The sequence below is a fragment of the Sciurus vulgaris genome (assembly GCF_902686455.1).
Source record: "Sciurus vulgaris genome assembly, chromosome: 8".
Classification (NCBI taxonomy): Eukaryota; Metazoa; Chordata; class Mammalia; order Rodentia; family Sciuridae; genus Sciurus; species Sciurus vulgaris.
Genome location: NC_136468.1, coordinates 121,350,107 through 121,372,593, shown reverse-complemented (window position 1 = coordinate 121,372,593; position 22,487 = coordinate 121,350,107). Strand labels below are relative to the sequence as shown.

The 22,487-nt window shown below is 49.5% G+C and overlaps 1 protein-coding gene across 5 annotated transcripts in view; it reads left to right on the top strand.

Moving 5' to 3' along the window:
* RSPH14 (radial spoke head 14 homolog) overlaps positions 1 to 22,487 on the top strand; it is a 239,423-nt gene that overhangs the window by 64,049 nt on the left and 152,887 nt on the right. For 3 of the 5 annotated variants that reach the window (XM_079149734.1, XM_079149735.1, XM_079149736.1), the window contains exons 5-6: positions 14,164 to 14,389; positions 16,341 to 16,477. In XM_079149734.1, coding sequence (XP_079005860.1) covers positions 14,164 to 14,389; positions 16,341 to 16,477 — 363 coding nt within the window. Of the gene's footprint in view, positions 1 to 14,163; positions 14,390 to 16,340; positions 16,478 to 18,576; positions 18,876 to 22,487 lie in introns of those variants that run through there. The other 2 variants (XM_079149733.1, XM_079149732.1) reach the window with 1 other exon arrangement.

Sequence of the window (22,487 nt, the reverse complement as noted above, 5' to 3'; positions counted from 1 at the left end):
TCAGAGATAGGGTCACAGTTCTTCCACGGTCCCACAGCTATGGAACCAGTCTAGCTTCTCCAACCACCTCCCACTATGCTCTCTACTTCCAGAATCCTGCCACACTGGTCCCTTGCTGACCTCCCTGCTGACTCTCCAGCACACATGGCTCACTCCTAACTCAGCGCCTTTGCACCAGCTGTTCCTTCCATCTAGAAAGTTTTGTCCAAAGCCAAGTGGCTCAATACCCCCAATCCAATTGCTCAGATATATCCCCCTCAGGAGGCTATGCTGCTTATCCTATTTACGACAACCCCAACCTACGCCACATAACTTGGTCCATGATGTCTTAGCCCACATCACTGTCCTTCTCTAACATGCTGCTACATCACTCACTTACGGCACTATCCCCTTCCGAATTATGCTCATAACAATACGAACACCACTGGGGGAGGGGCTGCTGTTTGCTCCCTGACACATCCCACATGTCTACAAGGACCTGGCATCAAGCAGGTACTGTGAAATCAAGCCCAACCCCTTGTCGTGATTGAATGAGAGAGGGGTTAACTTGGTGAAGGGAGGGGACAGCTGGGGATGTCTGAACAATCTTCTGAAAAGGCTCTTGGCCTTCCCGTGGATAGATAGTGGATGGATGGCAAGCTGACACTGATGTTGCCCCACTGCTAAGCTCCCAGGTTCAGGATGTTGCCTCATCTTGTTAATTCCTTGGGGCTTGATTTCTGTTGCTGTATGGAAAATGTACCTATATCCCTGCCTCCTTAAGAGGCCCTAGCCCTGCTGCTTTCTTGTGCCAGTGACAGGGTCATTTCCCAAAAGCCTGGCCTGCCAGAGTCTGAGACTAAAGTCCATCCTTCTGCCCCAGAACACACTCAGAGACCAAGGACAAGTAGTGTGTATAGGGGGCAAGTTCAGTCAAAGAAACCCAGGAACTAAGCAAGGATGAGCGTGCTGGCATGGCCAGAACGCTCCCTGGAAAACGTGAGTAGAACTGGGAGAACAAGAATGATTTCATCAGTGTCTCCTTGCAGTCCCTTCCACAGGGCAGGGCAGAGCTGGGAATGTGCGTGTGTGCATGGTGTTATCGTAGAGGAAATCGATGCCTGGCACCAGCCCAGTGTTTAAGGGAAATGAATAGATTTTGGCCGAGGACAAAGAGAGTTTGATTAATCAGAAATTGGATAATGGAGGCAACACTCTAATTATTTTTCTTCCTAGCATTTTATCGAGAAATATGTTTGCACAGCATTATCAGAGGTAACAGAGTGGGTGAGGGGGGCAATCACAATGGAGGAAACCCTGGCTTAGGGACAGGCCACCCACACCCATGCTAACAGGCTGGAATGGTAGGCCAGACAGCCAGAGTCCTGGTAGCCAGTCCACAGGGTCATAGGAAGCAAAAAGGGTGGGTGGTGCTGGCCTGCTGAGGCAACTAAGGCCAGAGAGGGGAAGGAGAGAGGCACAAGGGTAGGCCCTCAGTCAGCATAAAGTCCCCACCCTCATGATCCCCTCTCTAGCCTGTCCTGCCCATTTAACCCCAGCTCATCAGGCAGGAGCACCAGCCCCCCATGGGACAACCACCAGCTCTGGTCAAGTTGCCTTTCCCATGGTTCAGAGCATGCTGGAGCCAGAACAAGGGGATAGGTGCCTAGTTCTTCAACACTTTGTCAAGGAGGGTCTTCATAGCAGCCCCGCCCTTGCAATTTGAAATGTTTTCTCATTTTCATACCTAGTGAAACCTGATGGACCCCTCTACAGTCAAGGTCAGACAGGAGCACTGGGGTCTCCACAGGATACAGAGCCTAGGTCTCTCATACCTTAGCCCCCCTCCCCCCAGTCACTCTGCTCCCTACTCCAATGTTGTCCCCACTCTTGAAACACCTACAACACAAACCAGACAGTTTTGTACTCTTCTGTGATCATCCTATTTATGCAGATAGGCAGGCTTCTTGGGGTTCCTTGCTGGAATAAAACCCAGTGCAAGATTTATAACCAGGAGGAGACTTCTGAGTCTTCAAAGCTTAGTGGTTGAATCTCTCTTACTCATTCACTTGCTCATTCATTAATTCAGTGTGTAGAGAGAGGCTACTATGGGCCAGGCATGGGACTGGACCCAGGGGCACTGAAGGGAGCAAGGTGTCAGCTGAGATGGGAACAGACATCCAACAATAATCCAAGTTGCTTGACACTCCAGATGCCAACTGGGGAAGTACTGAGGAAAAAGGAGAGTACTCACGTAATAGGGGTGTCAGGTCAGTGTTCCCAAGGAATGAGAAATAGGAATGAATTGAGGCTGCTAGGCAAGAAGAGTAGTGCAGTAGTGAGATTGGTTAGTTGCTGGCAAACGTGTCTTAATCCTGTCTCCTAGACCCATTGCAGCTATCACTACTCAGCCATGACTGCTCTCCCTCTGAGCCACAACACAACCTTTGAATTCTCTTTTTAGCACAGTGTGCTTTTTTACTCCAAATCTGGAATAAGAATTGAGAACTATATGCACTCTTTACTAGCCCAGAGCCTCTGATTTAAAGGTGAGGAAGCCTGGGGGTTCAGCTCAGTGGCAGAGTACTTGCCTAGTATGCACAATTCCCTGGGTTCAAGCCCTAGCACTGAATGAATGAATAAACAAATGTGAAGAAACTGAGGCTCATAGACTGAAAAGGACTCACCAGGGTCATCTTTACAGTAAAAACCAGGTCTTGGGCCTTGCCCTGCACTGAGCTGTCCTGCTTCCCTGACTGACAGGCTGTTCCCTGATCCTGGGGCACAGGGGTTACCTGGAAAGGCTATTTGGCTCTCACCATATTCCTTTACTTCCATCAGGATCTTGTATCATCTTCTTAGGACATTTTCCTATAAACATGCCTATGTGAATTCCCCCAACATCTGAACAAGGCCCCACTGAGTCACACAATGTACTGAAGGGCCAGGTGTCAATCTGAAGTGTCTGATTCAATGTGAGATACAGGAATCCACCTCGCTCACTCCAGAGTGAACCATGATCCAGCTTGACATGGTCTAATCAGTGTCTATGTGTGGGGCTGTTTGCACTAGGTGGTCAAATCTAAGACAAAAGTCATACCTCTCTGGAGCAGAAGGTTGAGCTAGAGCAGCAGTTATCTAACATGAGAGCACAAGCCAGTCTTCATTCCCCCTCCATGACTTCCTGGGTGCTGGCTAAGGCTGGCTTTGGAAGCTGGTTCTCAGAGGTTAACACAGCTAAGTCCTTGCCTCACAGAGCTTACATTCAGGCCCAGGAAAAAGATAATAAAAAAATAAAGTAGGGAGTAGGTTAGACTGTGGCTAGTGCCAAGGGGGAAAAAGAGCAGCAGGAAAGGGGCACAGAAGCCATGTGGGTGGTGACATAAACACTGTTCTAGAGAGAGGGTCTCAAGTGAACATGAAGTTGAAAGACCTGGAGACCCTCCTTTGTGTGTGGCCTTGTCTGAGAACCATGAATGAGAAGAAAAAGCAGCTGTGAAGACCAGCTGGCACTGCACAGAAACCTGGCCTTTAACACTGACACACAGAGAAACAACTGAGCAGTCAGAGGGGAGCAATTTTAGGCAGAAAACAAAGAAGTGCAAAGATGGATGGTGAGGAGCCAAGCTCCCATGTCATGCTACCATGGGCCCAGTCTGGCAAAGAAAGCCTTCAGGGTCCAACAGGGAGGGAATACTGGTGTTGGCACAGAAGGGGCCTCACAGCCTGTGTGCTTCAATCTTCACTTTACAGAAAAGGAAATGAGGCCCAAAGAGGTGAACTATCAGTCCTAGGGCACACAGCTACAGGTCAGCCCAGCCCCTGAACTGCTCTCACCCCCAAGGAGTGTGGAGTTAGAATGGAAAGGGATGGATGGAAAAGGTCCAGGGTTTTCTGTAGCCCACCAGCCTGCCCAGAACATAGCCAAAACCTGAGTTGACAGCAGCAACCATGCCCACTCTAGGTCAGTAGGTCACTAGACCTCATTCACTATCCTTCTTGGGACCAACTAGGGATAGAGCCAGGCCACAGAGGAGGAAGCTGGGCCACTCTGGGCTGATAAGAATCCTCTGGTTTCTAGATAACTTCCAATAAGTATGACGCCTAGACCCACTAAGGCACTGAGAAAAGTCAATTCACCTCTCCAGATCTGTCTTGTTGACTGTAAAAATGAGGTAAAAACAGGTCCCTTCTCTGCAGCATCGGTTGTGGGAGGATAAGGTGAACCCTGGTCCCCTGCAAGGAACATGGCTATGAAATCCAGGGTAGATTCTATGTGCCCTTCTTGCAAACACTTGAATCTGGGCTCTAGGGAAAACATGCACATTAGTCCATACTCCCTCACCCAAACACCCTGACAGAGCCTGGTTTTTATAGCTCACTGGGGCAGGCCTTGCTGAGGGGATCAAGGCTCAGATCAGACCTCTCCCAGGAATCCTGTCCTGGCAGTTCTCCGTCCAAGGGGCAGGGATGGGTCACTTGATGGAGAAGGGGTCTACTTTCCAAAGATATGCTCTGACCACAGTCCACCACAGTCCTTGGGGAAAGAGTCTGTTTTTGGTTTGAGGCAGCCAGCAGGAATACCAGTCTTGACACTGTTTGTAAGGCCCCTCCCAGCACTGTGGCTTTTAACAGTCTCGCTTCTTAGCACTTTTTGATGGATTCTCCAGGGACGTCTCTAAAAGAGAGTTATACCTTAATTTAGAAGCAAATAACTCAAAACTCCATGATGTAGCAGGCTCCTGTGGAAAAGAGAAGAATTCAAGGAAGCCATTGTGTGAAGCTGTCAGCCATGCTTGCCCAGGGCCTGCTGTGGCTAGACTTGTCTCCTGCTACCTTTTACCCAAGAGGCTGCTGGCTGCTGGTGGTCCACAGAGAAAGGGGAAAGAGGTGACAACTCAGAGCAGGCAATTTTTCACTTAATGTGTAATTGTGGGCTCCTCAGGCCAGGAGGCCAGGGAGGTTCATGGGCTGGGTCTGACCACTCCAGAAGCCCACCTGTCCATTCAAGAGAAAGGAAGAAAGGAGAAGAGCAAGGGGAGTAAGGGCAGTGAGCACACCACAGGCACATATACCAGGCCTTCCTTCTTTGCCCACCATAGCCCCAGCACTATTCTCACAGTCTCCACAACCGGGCCAACCTCATGGGCACACACCTAGGGAGAAACACAGGGCCCAGTACCAGGAGTGATTCTCCATTGTCATTGCCTTGAAATGCTCAATAATTTCTTAACAAGGACCCTATAAATTGAGCAGCCAGAGCTGCCCATGTCACTTATTTCCCAGCACCCCCTGCCAACTGCAGCTTTTGACATGGGAGACCTGACATCCTCCTCTAGTCTCCTGAGGGGCTGACATAACTGTGTTCCTATCATTGGCCCTTTCTGGACCCTTCAGGCCCCCAAGTGACCTCAGCTGGTTCCAGGCTTCCCACATACCTTGATGCCAAATACACCTTGATACCTCCAACCTTGCTCATCCCTCTGACCACCACTTGTGCTGACACTTATTAGGGTCTCAGGCCTATCTCCTGATTCCCTCCCTCTCATGAAGAAGTCTTGGTAAGTCTTCCTCAGTCAGTGCCAGCTCTGTCCTTTCAGTGGCTCAGATGAAAAATCTGCTGTGCTTGCATTTTCTCCATAAGCAGGTCTGACCTACTATGCTTGAAAGTAAATTTCCCATTCAGCCACCTCTCATCACCTCTACTGCACCCACCTCACTGAAATGTTACACAGCTCAGAAAGGCTTCCAGGTCTTAGCCCCAGCCCGGTTTATACTTCTACATTAGCAGAGATCTTGTTTTTGTTTTTGTTTTTTTGCTTCTTCTTCTTCTTTCACTGGAGATTAAACCCAGCACTGCATGCCTGGTAGGCAAGTGCTCTAACACTGGGCTACATCCCCAACTCCAGCAGAGATCTTATAAAAGCCTAAATTAGTTTGTGTCTTCCCTCTGCTCTAAACTTGTCCAGGTCTTCCCGTCTCACTGGGGCATGTGGAGCTCTGCTCGACCTAGCCCTAAGACTCCATCCACCCTTGTTCCTGTTGTTCCTTTGCTAGGTGCTCTCCCTTGGCCACCTCATAACTTGTCCGTGACTTCTTTGTTGCACTGCACCAAGCCCCACTCCAAAGAGATGCCCCCTTCCTTCTGTTTCAGTGTTTGGCCTGACATGGCACTCATCCACCTGCACTCAGTTACACGTGTTACTGCCCACTGGATGTGAGCACTGGGAGTGGATGCTACATTCCACAGCACAGTGCCTGGCTCATGGTAGATGTTGGTACATATTAGCTCAATGAATGGGTGAAGGCCACAGGTAAGATTCCATTCCTTGGGCCCTGTGGCTGCAGTCTCACCCAGGATCATCAGAGGTTCCTGACAGCTCACTCCTATGAAGCTTCTTTTCCTGCCAGTGTGGACATGTGCAAGGGGCCAAATGTGTGGGAGGGGATCTAGCAGAGCACGGTTTATAAATGAGGACAAAATGGCTCAGAAGACAGGCCTAGACCAAGTGGGTAGCCAGACCAGGGCCTGATCTCATATCTTTTGATGCTTACACTGGAGTTCTTGCCTCCAAACCCAGAGGCCAAGTCTGGGTGCTCCTGGGCCCTTTCCAGTGTGCATGAGCTGTAGCACATGTGTGCCTCTGCTCAGGGGTTCTGTCTAGTGCCAACCCTTGGTATCGGCTCTGATGCTTCTGTCCACAGGTTTCCCTAGAGGCCCTGTTATCCCAAGTTTCATTCCTGGGGTCTTCAAGAGAGCAGTGAGCTAATCTGCCTCCTGCAGAGTTCCTGTAAGCCAGCTGTGGTCAGCAGCAGCAATAAGCATGCCTCTACAGTCACTTAGTATCTTAGGTCTTCTGAGGTTAGTGTGGGCTAGCACAGGGCTGGCCTTGTTTTTTCTTTAGGGAAGGAAGGGGCACACACTGTCATTCAAGTTCACACATAAGATAATTAAGTGGCTAGGTTGAGGCCACACTCTTACCCAGCCTACCCCAGCATTCAGCATTCCTTCTTTGAAAAGGCCCTCTATACCAGCAGCCTCTATATAGGAATCCTGGGCAGCCAAGTCCATCCAGATACCCAGATGTTCCTGGAATCACCCTAGATGTCCTAGAGGTCCAGACAAAGGCACTTTTCCTCCTTGAAAACCAAGTCCAAGAGGCTTGGGACAGAGGAGGAATCCATTCCCTGTGTCCCAAACCCAGAGGCCCATGGCAAGTCCCTGCAATGAGCCAGGTGATAGGCACAGAACAAAGCAGCTTCATCCTGTTCAGCCCAGACCACACACTCCATGAGGGGAGGCAGGCCCTGTTTTCTCTGCAGCAACCCAGGCCTCAGCAAAAGCTAAGAGTGTGTGTGTGTACATGTGTACACTTGCATTTGGGCATGGGCATACTACCAAGATGTTTTTGCACTCCTTGGAGTGGAGTGAAGGGGCAGATCTAGGGCAGAAGGTGTCACTGGTCTTCTGAGGGGGAGGTACTAGTCTTATTTACCTCCTGTCTCAAAAAATCAACATCTGTTAAAGGAACACACAGCAAGAGTTTCAAACGAAATGCAAGTACCTCATCGTCTCTAGAGGAGGAGGCATGCTGAAAGCATACTACTTCATCCAACCATGACTCGCCTACCTCCCAATGGTCCTTAAATGGACACTCCTAAACATGTGTGTCATGCAAGCAGAGACTGAATTAAAGGAATTTCCCAGCTCCAAACAGAACTACCATGGTCACTGCTCTCAATCATCCATGGTCTGAAGGCAATGTTACCAGCTTAGCATTATCCCAAAAGCAGGTGGCTCCATCCTGGCTATGAAGGTGGTTGGGTATGTTGGTTACCCAGTGCCTTGGCCCTACCCAGAGGCAAGGTGCCCAGTTGCAAGGAGCCCTCTCTAGTCTTTAAAGGTCCTTCCCAAGCCTACTCCTGTTCAAAAGGTCACAGAACTGCTCTCCTTTTGTAAACAAGGAGGCTGCCACAGCTAAAAAGTAATGGGGTCAGTTCACTTCAGCAGCTCCCTCAATCCCTTGAAGCCCTCATCCATCTTTCCAGCCCAAACTGACTCCTTCCTAAGCACCCTCGTGCTCTCACCAGACTCAACTGCCCAAGTACCTCTGTGTTTCCATCCATTCTTCCCTTCTTCCTTCTCCCTGCAATGTCCATTCCAACTATACCCATGTCCTTCAAGCTTCAGTTCAAATGTCACATTGCCAACAGGCAGGTCTGACCTAAGCCTGTGGCACCTCTCTGAGGCCCCTCCTGAGACCCTTGACCCACACTAGGGGCTGGATTATCTTTGCATAGTTCACTATGGGAAAGTGAGTCAGTCCTTGGAGGGTAGGCCTAGTCTACTCCCACCCTGTCTACACCAGTGCCAGGCCCTGGGGGAGCAAGAGCTCAGTAAACATTTGCTTAATTCAATTTGGCCAAGGAGCTTCCTCCAGACAGGGCTGAGGGCAGCAGGACCAGATCCCCAGGGAAGGGAAATCACTTGGGCAGAAAGGAGCAGGTCAGGGACTCAGCCGCTTCTCCAAACCAGGCAGACCTCGGCCACCAGGCGGGTCCCTCCACGTTCAGACTTGGACTCCAGGGAATCATGGTATCGACTGGCACCGCCTTCCCATCCTCTTCTCTTGGTTAACAGGAGCCCCAATTCTCGGCCTAGGCGGATTCCTGCCATCATCACCCAGACTGGCTCAGCACCGCCCTAAAGGCAGAGCCCCCTTCATATGGACTGCAAGATAATGAGCCTCAGTCCAGAGGCCCTCGCACCCCTCCCGCAAGCACCCCCGCCGCCTTTTAAGGGAAAAAATATTGAGCCGGGAACATATTACAATTGCAGCAGGTCGATACTCATCTCTTGCCTCCAAGGAACCTGCTCACTGCAGGAGCAATGACCGAAAACTGCGAGCCCTCCGTTCCCGGGCCCAGGCCTCTGGGGCCCTATCTTCCGTTCCGGTGAAGGCTACGCGCCGGCGCTCAGGCCAACCAGGTCGTCTCCTTCCAGTACCCCCGGAGGGAGATTCCACCTCAGCGCAGTTCCCGAAGGTCTCCCGGCCCGGTTCAGTACTGGCGGCCACCCAGGGCACTGGGCTGGTACCGCGCAGCATGCCCGACGCCCCGTCCCCAATCTCGCGGGCCAGCAGCTACCCTCTCCCGCGGGTTCCTCGGCCCGGCGCGCCTCTCTTCCCAGGCACCTGCCCTGCCCACGGCCACCTCCCACCTAGGCCGGGCATCCCTGCCAAGGCGTCCCCCAACCCAGGCAGTTCCTGAACATAAGGTCCAGGAGGGGCCCCGGGGGGGGGTGGTGAACATCCCGGCCGTGCCCCCGACCCCTTGGGTCTCAACCGCGCGCGTCCGGGTCGCGGGTGCGCTCACTCACCTCCCAGCCGCCGCACAGTGCATCTGCCTAGCTGCTTCGGGTGGGGCGGGGCGGGGCAGCGAGCGCGGAGCCGCGGCGCCCTCGTTCCGCACTACGCGGGTGGTGGCGCTCGCGCGGGGACGTGACCGGACCGCGGGCGGCGCACACGCTTTGGCCGGCCTTGCTCCCTCCGCCAGCCTCCCGCGCCACCCGCCGCCCGCCCGCGGGTCCTCCCGCCCTGCGCCGCTGCCGGCAGGGGGCGGAGCCGCGAGCGCAGCTCGTTGCCGGGCCAACCGCGGGCGGGGGCTGTCGCGCGCCCGCCGGGCACCAGGAGCCCGGCGCCACCGCCCCGCCACGAGCGCCGGCTAATCGCCCATTGGACCGGGATGAATGACGGACCCTCCAACAGTCCAATGGTTTCACACAGGGGCGGAGCCGTGGCTCCACGCGCGCAGCAGTCCTGCAGGCTGTGCCGCCGCCGGCGTCCAGGGGCTGAGCTCTGCTCAGGTCTCCGCGCCTACCTAGAGAGGCTCATTTATCAGCCAGGTAGGCCGACCCCAGAGCGGCAGTGGCCTCTGCCCTTTCTACTGCGGCTGGGATCCGCTCGCCTCCTGCCAACCAGGGTTCGAACCCGGCCCTCTCCCTTCATAGCTACGACCTTGAGCAATAGACTACCCCTCCAGCTTTTCATTTTGCAAAGTGAGACTAGTGGCACCTGCCTACCTGGATTGTTGCGATGGTCTTGTAGGATGTTCGAAAGACGTTTGCGAACCCTAAAGGTTCACACCTGTGAGGTTCGTACAGCACAGGAGGGGCATTATTTATTCCTGCTACTCTCGTTCTCAGCATGTTAGGGGCTCTTCAGGGTTCCTGGCAATATTAGTCCATGGAAAGGTTTTGTATTGTAAGGGACGGAAAGGATCTAGGAGATAATCCCCAGTCTAGAGAAGCAGGAGGGAGCCAGTGCATTAAAGGCGCCTTTGGGAAACCCACTGAAGGCAATGGATCGTCAGGAAAATGTACCTGAGGTCAGACAGCAAAATTCTGCTTGTAATATCAGGGGGAGCCCATCCGTGGGCCTTTGGGCCAGGACCCCCTCATTTCAGTGCTTAAAAGACTCAGACCAGAGGGCCAAGACATTCATGCTGCTCTCTCTTTTCTATTCTTATAGCCTGAAGCATATGTATTTTAGAGCATCCTTGGTGAAATGTAGAAAGTCACAGCTAAAATCTTCCTTGTCACTCTTTACACTTTCTTGATCAAATTACTTGGATCACCTCACTCATTGAGCAGAAGCAGTGGAACTGACTATCAGCAGAAGTTGAGGATAAGACATCCCCAACACAAGTCTGTGGTCAGATGACTCTGCTGGCCTTAAGATCATCCCATAACCTCCCTGGGATGTCTCCTTTGCTGTGCAATGGAGAGCACTGCACTACATATCCCAGGATCAAACCCACCTGTGAAGGTGCTGCCTAAACTTTCAGGAACAGGATAGTTAATAGTTATGGTTACAACTGAGACCAGTCTAGATGTGGCACAGTGATCCCTGGAGGTGGCTAGTGAGGACTAAAGGAATTTGACAGTTGAAAGCCTGCTCTGCATGTATGCCCACCATGCTTCCTAGAGAGTAATTTTGAGGGTTAACATATAGGAAATGCACATTAACATCTGATCAAAGATGGGCACAGGCAATTTCTGCTGCAGAATCAGGGGTCAGAGTTAAGCTTTTTGCAGGGGCCAAACCCAGATGCAAGAGTGGGCTAACCCCTTACAGTATTCCAGCTGTGAGAGCAGATGCCAGCTCCTGGTGGGAACCACTAGATCTGACTGTTGCCTACCTGACCTGACCCTGGTGACCACCTCGAAGACAAAGGAATGGCTCACCTGGTGTCCAACCAATTTTTATTTTCATTCATTTAGCAATCATTTACTGGAGGTTTCCTCAATGTGGGGCATATTTCTAGTCACAGTTCTAGGATGTAGACCTGATCCCTTCCTGGTGGACCCTTGTGGCTGCCGGGCAGGAGTAGAAAGTAGAACAATAATTTGCCATTATAGTTATGTAAGTCTGTAACCTGATTCAGCATGGACAGGTGGGTGAGGACCCTAGGATTCTGGGGGCATGTGGCAGGGGGAACAGAGAGCACTGGGTTCAGCTTCCTGAAGGAAGAGTTGCTTGAGTTGGGGTTGTAGCAGGACTGGAGGTAGCCAGTGATAGGGGATTGAAGTGAGTTCTAAGGTGGGGAGAACCTAGGCAGGAAGGAGTATGAAACTTGGAGAGACCAACCTGGATGCCCAGAATAGCCACACCTGGTCAGTTGCATTCAAGTAATATTGGGGATGTTGGCCTAAGAACCACTGGAGAATTGTTAAATTAGCCTTTTAATGAAAAGTTTTGGTTTCATATTTATTTTCTTTGGGCATGGTCCCATAGACCATGTGAGTTGTGCTACTGGGCATAATCATATAGCAAAAATATTAACTAGTCAGTCCCAAGAAAATAAGAAAAAAACAAAGAAGTCTGTGAGGCATAGTTCAGCAAAGTGCCTGCTGTGTCATGGGATCATGGGGACACTGAATGTGTCAGTGATAGCATTGGGGTAATTATCAGCAGATGCTGTGCTGGCCTAGGGGCAGGGGACAGTTGGCAGGGGCCCTGTGACAGAACCCACCCGGCACCTCCCTGACAGCAAAGTGGTATCATTCTCTGCCCCAGGAAATTGACCAAACCTTAGTTTCAGGTGACTCCATGCCATGGGCATTCATGACTGCTCAATCCCAGGAGAACGTTCTACCTCATTAACTATTAAAACCATACTGGTCCACACAGTATGGCAGTTTGCAGGTCCTCTCCCTCTGCCCATCTGGACTCTGCTCCACCTCTGTAAGACCTAGCTTCCCTGGGTCTACCGTTCTGTACTTCCAGAACCTATAGGACCCTGGAATTCCTTGTCCACAGACATGACAACCTGTTGCATAATGACCTGTCCCTAACTGACTCTCCCACTAGCCTTCCTACTTCCCTGGCTGGTGCTCTCTGTGCCCCACCTGTCCTAACCCCCAATCCTCACTGTGACTCTCAGGGTGGGTTTCTCTGGTTGGTTTCCTTGGGGTCCATGTGCCCCACCACCACTTGAACAAGCTGTTGTGGATCTGGGTTAGTTATAAATAGCCAGGCCCGCCACTCTCCTTTTAGCTGAAAAGCAAAGTGAACGAGCAGAAAGACAACCGGCATGCGTTTTATTTTTAATCTCCCTCTGTCTCAAAATGAACCCAGGTCCCAGTACTGAGTATTTGTAGGAGCAGTGGCCCAAGACAGAGGCTCGAGAAACAAAACCCAAAGAGCCAAAGGGCCCTGGCTTTGTCCCCATGTGCTGTGTGACCTTGGTCATTTGAGTTTCCTCTCTGGTCCTCAGTTTCCTTGTCAAGGGAGATGGGGGCCATGGAAGTGATCACCTCCAATATTCTGACTTTTCTGACCTCACTTCTCTCCTTCTGTCCTTCCCCAGTGTGTGTCCATCCCAACTTGGACAGCACCTCCTTGCAGTTCAGCAACACCTGTCACTGGGTTTTCTCGGGAAGTTTAGATTCAAATTTAAGTGAAGTCATGACCAAGTCCTAATTAGACAATTCCCAACTTACATTGGTATTATATAACATCCTGCCAGGTGGGCTTATTTCAGTGCTGAGGAAATCAGTCTCAGAGAGGTTGAATTACCTGTTCAAGGCTACACAACTGGGAAAGGATACAATTTAGGAGCTAAACCTAGGCTTCTTTGGAAATCTGCGAATATTAAATTTTAAAAATGAAAGCCTAACACACTTGAAGTAACAGGTAACTACTTTCTTTGTGGCCTGAGTGCCCTGAGAAGAAATGGGGCAGAGCTAGCTGCTCTACCCAGGCACCCAAATCAGAAGCTGGTTAGGGGTACTGGGAGCTGCTGGACAGCAGGGAACATGCTGAGGGGCAGTAAGAACTGCTAAATACCCTAGCCTGCCTCTCCATCCACCCTCGCCTGGGGTATCTGCCATTTGATGTCCTCAGGGAGTGAGGGAAAAAGACTGGGGTGATGTCTTCAAAGAGGAAATCCCTTGTGCTAATTGGCACTCAGAGACCTTTTGGCTAATTAACCTGTTTACTTACTCTCTAGAGTAAATTAGAAGATTTAACTGGGGAGGGCAGAAGAGAGAGGTGTATGCTGGTGGCCACCTCCCCAGAGGCTATAGTTTCTCAGTGGGCAGCATGGGATGCTGGGGTGGATGGGAAGAGGGACAGATACAGGGCAGTAATGATGGGTGTTTTGAGTGCATGGGGAAGAGTTGCCCTTTGCTCTTCCTACATCTCAAGGACTTGGGAGGGCTGCTCTGAAAGCCTGGGCCTCTTGGGAGACTGCTGGTGCTGGGGTTCTGGGTTCTATTCCAGACAGCTACAGGTGGAAATATCCTTGCCCATGAGGGAAGGAGAGCTGGAAAGAGTGAAGTGGGACCCATTTGTGGGGGAGTCTTTCACTGTACTTCTAGTACCTGTTCTCCAGCTTCACCATTGGGCTCTTCCAGGGGGTAACTGCTGCTTTTCAGGTTTTTGTATACCTGTTTATGTCTGATGTTCCTGAGGCCCAAGTGACCAAAGGCTAGCACCTTTTGTGACCTCTGGGACCTTATCTCTCAACCCCACCCCATCTTCTGCCATGGTTGCACCCTCAGCTTCTTGATGACTACTCAGGCTCCATGCTAGGTCCTTCTGTCAAACCTTCCACCCTACCTGTGCAAGTCAGTCTGCATGTATGGGAGGCTGTCCCCCAGTGTCTTTTCCTGTTCTGCAGGGGCCCATGGCATTGTCGATAGTGGCTTGATCTCCCCACTGGTGCGGAAGCTGCAGAGGGAGGAAGAGAACATCCAAGAGCTCATCCTGGACACGCTGGCTTCCTGCCTGTGGGAGGATGCCACTGAGGCTTTGAGCAGCGGTGCCGTGCCTTTCCTCAAGCAGAAACTTGTCAGTGACAACAAAGACATCCGCAGCAAGGCTGCTCGGGCACTCATCGCCATCAGGTGAGGCCCAGCCAGGTCAGACAGAGTGGCCATGCCCTTGGGCTTCTGCTGAAGTCCAGAGAAAACTGAGCTGGCCAGAAGTAGGGCTTCACCCAACCATGTCTGCCCCAGAACCCAAGGCCATCCACCCTGGGCCTACTTCCCCTATCTTGCTTGTGCCCTGTGGGGAGGAGGGAGCTAGGTTGGAAGAGTACCTTATCTACTATGGTGATCACTGTACCAGTGGCCTCAGAGTGTACTGTGTCCCAGGAAACCCTTTCTTACTGCCATCCCAGACGAAAATAGCCAATTGGTCACCCACACTCATGAGGAAGGCAAGCAGGAGTCTCCCCTGCCATAACAATGACAGCCAGTGGTCACTAAGTGCTTATGACACCAGGCATTGTCTATAAATTGCACATCTAGATAATTCTCTAAGGAAGGGAATGCCTCCCTTTATAGGTAAGGAAACTGGGGCATAAGATCTAGTCACTTACTCAAGGTCACATAGGATTATGGTCTAAATTCTGGCCTGGAAACTGAGGAAGCAGGCTCCTTGTCCCCAGGATCACCCAGGTCCCTGAGAGGCTTGGGCAGATTCCTAGGCCTAGGCCCAGGCTCATCATCCTTCTGGTCTTTGCCCATAAGTCACCTTTCAGCAAGGCTTTATATTGTATTAAAGTGTGGCCTCCTTCCAGTTCTCCCGGCCTTCCCCACCCAGCCTGTGTTCACCATCACCCCTATCATTTTGTTGTCATTCATTTGGGGAGCTTGGTGAGGACAGGGCATTTCTCTGTTTGCTGCTCTAGAACACTGGTCAGATTACTTGGCTTCCAAATGTCAACAGTGCCAAGGCAGAGAAACCCACCTCTTATCATGGTATTTGGACCAGTGCCCACTGTATGCCAGGTGCCTGTATAGTACTTGCTGCCTGAGTGAATTTGGGGAATCCACAAAGGTGGGCCCAAGCCTCTGTAGCCTTGATCAAGTATCTGAGAGTTAAGGCCCATTGCCCAGAAAGCCCAACAGTCTCACAAGCTCACAGCCATATGAATGACAAACCCATTTCTCAAACTGTTTCCATAGAATACCTATGTCTTTGGGATGTTATTAAGAGTTCTACAAAGCTAGGTGCAGTAACATATGCCTGTAATCCTGGCTACTGGGGAGCTGAGGCAGGAGGATTGCAAGTTCTAGGCCAGCCTCAGCAACTTAGTAAGGTCATGTCTTAAAATTAAAAAAATAAATAAACAAAAGAGCTTGAGGATGTAGCCCAATGGTACACCTGGGCTCAATCCCCAGTAGTCGGGAGTGGAGAAGAATTCTACCAAAATGAGGGCTCTGTGGATGGTGGATGGTGAATTTTGAGAAAGTTTAAATGAATTGAAAAAGGGTCTTTGCTGCAGGATGCACATGCACCATGATGCTCCTGTGGGGCCTAATAGGCAGTATTTCCTGGTTTGGGGAGCCCTTCTCTTTTGCTGGCCCTCTCATGGTTAGGAAACTCTTGTGGAGTACACCACCTTATTTTCACAGCTTTATACAATGCTGAAATGAGATGTGACCTAAAAACCACTTTATCTGAGTTCCTACCTGCTATTGCTCAGGGCTGGACAGCTTACTGCTGTTTGGAATAGCTTGGCCCTTAATTGATAGCTAACTCTTAGGTAGAGTCATAATGGGTCTCACTGTGGTTCACACCCATGGGTCCTGCTCCTATGCATTTGGGACCAGGAAGAACATGTCTTGTTTCTTCTTTTGAGTGATGTCTTAGGGTGAGGTGCCATTGCCTCCTGGTCCCTGGTCTCACTTTCACTGGCAGCACGCAGTGCTCATACCAGCATTGCTATGTACCTGGCAGGGATAGTCCCAACACAAGTTATTTCCTTTTGTGTCCTCCTTGGGCAGTCCTGGGTCTTACTCCAGTCTTCCCTATCAAGTGGGACCCCTAGCTATCTCTGTTTTGCTCCAGCATCCCTCTAGAGGGCAAGAACCAGGTGTGGAAGCATGATGTCATCCCTATCCTGGTGCATCTGCTGAAAGATAAGGATGGAGAAGTGCAGGCCAATGCTGCTGGGGCTCTGATGTATGCCACAGTGACCACTGAAGGTAAGGCAAGGATGTCCACCCCAGGATCCTTCAGGCTGGGTGGGTCTAGGCATGAGGGAAGAGGGAGCCCTCCCACCCAGCATGTCAGCAGCTACTGTGAACTTTTCAAACTCATCCTTCTCATACTCAGGGGCTGAATATTACTCCCCCAACCATCTATATTGGTCACTCACATTAGGACCTTTGTCCCTTCATACCACTCTTTCCTGGGCCTGGAATTACTGCCTCCACTCAGATTCCTTGTGAGCTATGATTCTGTTATTGATTAGATTGCTATTTGTGATTCTGTTTTCCTGCGGTCTAAGCAAACCCTGGGACACTTGACTCTAGGTGTTTCTTGATCATAATTGATTTTCTCAAATTGGTGGAAGGGCATATGAGAGTACAGGATTATCTTCTCCCATACCCCCTGCCTAGGACTCCCAGACAGCCAGACTCTGAGCTAAGGGAAGAGACCTGAGCTGATCTCCACACCCAATATGCTGGATCTGATTTCTTCCTTCCACCCTTGAGAACTTCTGAAAACTGTCTGATCTTCTCCATTGGCCCACACTCACCTGCACCAACCCTGTGCCCTGTGCTTCCTTTGAATCCAACAGAGAGTTCTCTGAGCCTTGGATTCATGATCAATATGGTGCAAAGTCTCCCCCAAACAGATTCTCCCAGAACCTCCTCACTGGATCCTAATTGTGGAATTTGAGACACATGGAGGAGGTGAGGTTGGGGCCTTCTCAGAGGTCACAGCCCTGCTTTCCATTGTGTGGTTAGGATGCTGACTACATGGGGGGCTAAGGGGTGCCCCCTGTGCTTTCATCCTGGGGAATCTCAGCTCAGGCTTCCTATAAGAGCACTTGGAGGGTTAGGGGGCCCATAGGGGCTCAGATGATGGCCAGAGATAACAGAATCCAGAAGCCAGGCATGCAAGGATAACTAATCCCCAGATGGCATTCCAGTGAATGATCTCTGAGCCCTAGCCATGTGACAGGCACTGAACTGGACAATGAGAACCCATAGTTCTCTGTCTCTGGTGTCTATAGATGGCAGGACAGGCAGAATGATGAATGACATGGAGAAGTGCAGCGTTCCACAGGTCACATGATAGGGGCCAAACATCCCCTGGGAGGGGCTTGAGGATCAACCCAAAGGACAGTGGGAGTTAGCAGGGTAGAGGCTGAGACTCCCTCCATCCCTCTACATACCCACCTTGCAGCAAAGGAGTTTGCTGACAGTGGGTTGAGAGGATCTTCTGTACATATTAACATCTGTGTTCCCAATGGACTGTTAGCACCATGAGGGTAGGACAAATGTGGGTTGTTTCGTTGTTTCCTTCCTTCCTTCCTTCCTCCTTTCCTTTCCTTTCCTTTCCTTTCCTTTCCTTTCCTTTCCTTTCCTTTCCTTTCCTTTCCTTTCCTTCCTTTCCTTTCCTTTCCTTTCCTTTCCTTTCCTTTCCTTTCCTTTCCTTTCCTTTCCTTTCCTTTCCTTTCCTTTCCTTTCCTTTCCTCTCCCTTCCTTTCCCTTTCTCTTCCTTTCCTTTCATTTTCCCTCCCCTCCCCTCCCCTCCCCTTCTCTTCCCTTTCTTCTGTACTGAGGATAGAATTCAGGGCCTCGCACTTGTTAAACAAGTGCTCTACCACTGAACTAGGCCCCCAGCCCTCCTATGAGTGTTTTTATGCCAGGTGTTGAATAACTGCTCAAGAAATATTTTCCACATGAATTATTAGCTTTCCATTTTAAAAATGTAGAGCTGGGAATGTGGCTTAGTGGTAAATTGCTTGCCTGGCATGCATGAGGCCCTGGGTTCAAATCCCCTAGCACCAAAAATTAAAAAAATAAAAAAAGACAATTTGTATTGTCTCATGAGGACTGATTTCAGGATAAGAAAGAGAATGATGGAGAGAAGCAAGTTAGAGGACTGTAAGAGCAGGGTTGAGGGGGTTCTGGTTTAGGCTGGACTTGACAAAAGTGTGCAAGAGAGATGAGGAGAAAAGAGGGTGGATACAGGGTGGTGCCTCTCCTTGAAACTGCATAGGCAGGAGGGTAGAGGGAGGAAGGCCCCCTCAAAATGATTGGTTAAGAAAGTTGGTGTTGGTGGTCTACAGGGAAGTATGCAGCCCTGGAGGCAGAAGCCATCTACCCACTCCTGCAGCTTCTGTCCTCACCTCTGATCAAAGTGCGCCTGAATGCCACCAAGGCCCTCACTATGCTGGCTGAGGCCCCTGAAGGTCGCAAGTTCCTGCAGGTCCACGTGTCCACCTTCCATGAACTTGAGTCAGATCAAAATGAGGCTGTACGGAGGGCAGCCCACATTGCTATCCAAGTGATTGAATGGAAACCCTGAGCCCTCATTGGCTCAGATCCAATAAGTCACCTCTGTGCCTGAATAAATGGGAAGAATCTTCATCTCAGGTCTCAGTGGTATTTTATGTTCCTGGAGCATTGTAACATCTTTCTTCCTGCCAAAGGATAAATACCAGGCCCAGAGAAATAGGGTCCTGGGTGGCACAGACCCAATCCAGGGCAGGGAATGAGTAGGAGGTGATCCTGGGAGCTCTGCTTTCTCTGGGGCCCAGATTCCCCTTAGTAGGTGAAAACTAGGGCTGAGACCTCTAGGGACAGGGTGGGGGGCAGGGAGTTGGGTTTGGGGTTGGAAGGAACACCACTGGACCAGGCACTAACCAAGCTTTGTACACTAGAGTGATCAGGCCTTTGTACACTAGAGTGATGCACTGTGGAGTGCATCTGGGTGTGGTCCTGCTGGGCACTCTCTTCAGTGCCCTGTTTGACCAGTTCTGTCCCTTTCCCAAAGGCTTGTCAGGAAGCAAGGTGATGGTCTGATTCAGAATCTTCCCAGGGGAGGTAAGTAGGTCATAAGAGCATCTGCCAGGGCTCAGCATTCAGGACAAGTATTGATTCTAGTTTTCTCCTTAAGACTTTCTCCTCAAAACAGCTTCATTCTTCTCAAAAGCAAGGAAGTCACCAGGACACTCTCCCTCCTGGGCTGGCTTAAAGTCCCCTGCACCTTCCTCTTCCTCCTTAAGCCTTCTTGACTGCAGAGCAGCCCTGCAGTGAGCCTGCCTACCATCTATGCCTCCACTTGTGCTTCTCCCCTTGTAGTGAGATCAGCTAGAGAGGCTGGGAATTCAAGGAAGGGGAGAAAGAAGCTGGAGTGAAGAGAGGGGGGCAGTTCTGAGGCATGTGAACAAATTCAGAGGGATGGTCAGGGGAGCCCTTTTGTCTCTCCCCACCCAGCCCTGCCTGGTTTGGCCATGCAACAGCTCCCCTCTGGTTTGCGGGGAGAAGCAGTAGTTCCAACCTCAGTTGAAGGACCATAAGAGTTAAGCCTTAGGGCTGGGCCCTTACTTCTGGAGCTACACTGAAGCCTTAATCTTTACCCAGGAATTTTTGAGGCTCCCTCCTCACCAACCGGGAATTTATTCAGGGAGGCATTCTCAGGATAAATATTATCAGCAAAACCAGACTCCCAAGTAAGCCTGTTCTTGCACTCTTTTCAGTGAGTCCCAGGAACCCTCACTTTTCTGGAAGAAACAGAGAAGTTTGTGTCCTTAGATTTAAAGGATTATTCCAAATAGACCCTCTTATTCTGAAAGGGATTGACTGTTGGTCCTGGCTGAGATTTCAGATTCAATCCCATTCTCAGAAAAGGACTCATTAGAGGAAATCATGTTTCCATCAGTGAAGCAGATACCTGCTCCAGGGACTCCAATGCCTCATGTTCCAATTCTGTCTCAACACACAGCAAGTTGGCTCCACCTTTTCCACATGCTCTGGCTAAGTCACCAAATTCCCTGTCACCAAGACTCTGTGCCTTTGTTCTCTGATACAGAAGTCTCTTTGTGTGTGAATGGTGTACTGGGGATTGCTCTACCACTGAGCTACATTCCCAGCACTTTTTATTGAAACTGGTCTCATTAAGTTGCCCAGGATGGCCTCAAACTTGTGATCCTTCTCCCTCAGCCTCCTGAGTTGCTGGGAGGAACCATCTTTTGTTATATAACTAGTGGTATTGGTATTTCTCACGGTTCTGTTCTAGGCCCTCTTTTCTCCCATTTTTTCCTGTACAATCTTATTTGCCTGTCTGTAAGCCTCCTTCACCAGGTCCCTTTCTTAGTTGAGATTGCCTTCTACCTTTTTTCTCCCAATCCTGGGTTTCTGGCACCAGTCTTTCTTCGGAGTTCTGATTCCTTATACCTAACTAATCTTCTACCCTTAAATGTCTCCAGGCAAGAATTAACACCTGTCCTTAACAAATTGTTTCAAAAAATAGGAGAGGAAGTAACATTTTACAACTCATCCTGAGAACAATATTCTGATACCTAAATCAGACAAAGAAATCACAAGAAAACTATAGAGCAAATATTCCTAAATGAATATAGACAAAAAAACTCACAAAAATATCCACATGCCAAATCCAGAAACACATAAAAAGCATTATACACCAGGACCAACTGAGATTTAAATGTCCCAGAATGCATGATTGATTTATATGAAAATCATTTAATGTAATTCTGTAGCTAGAAGAAACGATTATATCTAATTCTATAGATAGAAGGGCAAAAACCAGAAAAAATCACTCTACAAAATCCAACACCCATTTATGAGTAAAAACAAAAATAAGCTGACACAGTGACACATGCCTGTAATCCCAGTGATTTGGGAGACTGAGGTATGAGCATTCCAAGTTTGAGGCCAACCTCAACAGTTTCACAAGGCCCTAAGCCACTTAGCGAGACCCTGTTGCAAACAATAAAAAAGGCTGGGAATGTTAACTCCTGGGTTCGAATCCCCAGTACCAATAAATTAAATAAACAAACCCAAACAAGACTCTTGGTAAACTAGGGATAAAGGGGAACTTCCTCAACATAATAAAGAATGTCTGCAAAAACTCATAGCTGATATTATATTCAGTAATAGAAAAATGCTTACTCTGAGATCAGGGACAAGACAAGGATGTCTGATCTTGCCACTTCTATTCAACAATGTTGTTGTGCACCTTCTAGCTAGGTCAATTACACAAGAAAAGAGATAAGGGGCGTCCAGATTGGAAAAAAAGGCAAACTACTTTTATTCATGGATTACATGATTTTATGTAAGAAAAATCATATGCTTAAAAACTGTTAGAACTAATAAACTAGTATGGCAGTATTGCAGGATACAAAAATCAATATACAAAAACTGATTATATTTCTAAACACTAACAATGAACCATTCAAAATTGAAGTTAAGTCAATTTCACTTACAAGAGCACCAAAAAAAGAATAAGCTAATTAGGAAAAAATTTAACAAAAGAAGTAAAGTGCCAGACTTGTGCACTAAAAACAAAACATTGGTTAAACATTAAAGACCTAAATAAATGGAAAGACATCCCATATTCATGGATCAGATGACTTAGTGCTTTCAAAATGTCAATAAACATTTTCACACAGCTCAAACTCAACATGTAAGAAATGAAGCTCATATTTCTCCCATGTCTGTTCTTTCTCCAGTGTGTTCAAACCCGAGTGACCTCTGGCCCTTTCCTTCAGAAACCCCCTTCTCTTTTCCTCTCAGTCACTAATTTGCCTGCATTGTTCTAGTAGTCTCCTGGTAGGGGTTCCTGCCTCTTTTCATCTTCCCAGCAGCAGCCAGCAAATCTGATCCTATCACTTTCCTACCTAAATTCCCAGGGACTTAGAATCCCAAAGCATACAAGGCCTTCTGGTTAGGCACAAGACTTTCCACTTTCCACCATCCTTACACACACATGCCATATTTTCCATGGCTTCAAAGATGCCTTGTACTCTAGCCTCAAGTCTTCCCGTACATAGTCTCTTCTGATATTCAGCTAACTGACTTCTTTCTTCTTTAACTCTAATAGGTGAATGCCTACCAGGCATTTCTGCCTGGTACAAATGATGTGGTGGGTAATTATGTGAACTTCTGTCCACCCCCTTGGTTTCTATGTTCCCTTGCTGAACCTCAGTTTTCTCCCCTGTGATGTGGTTAATTCTAA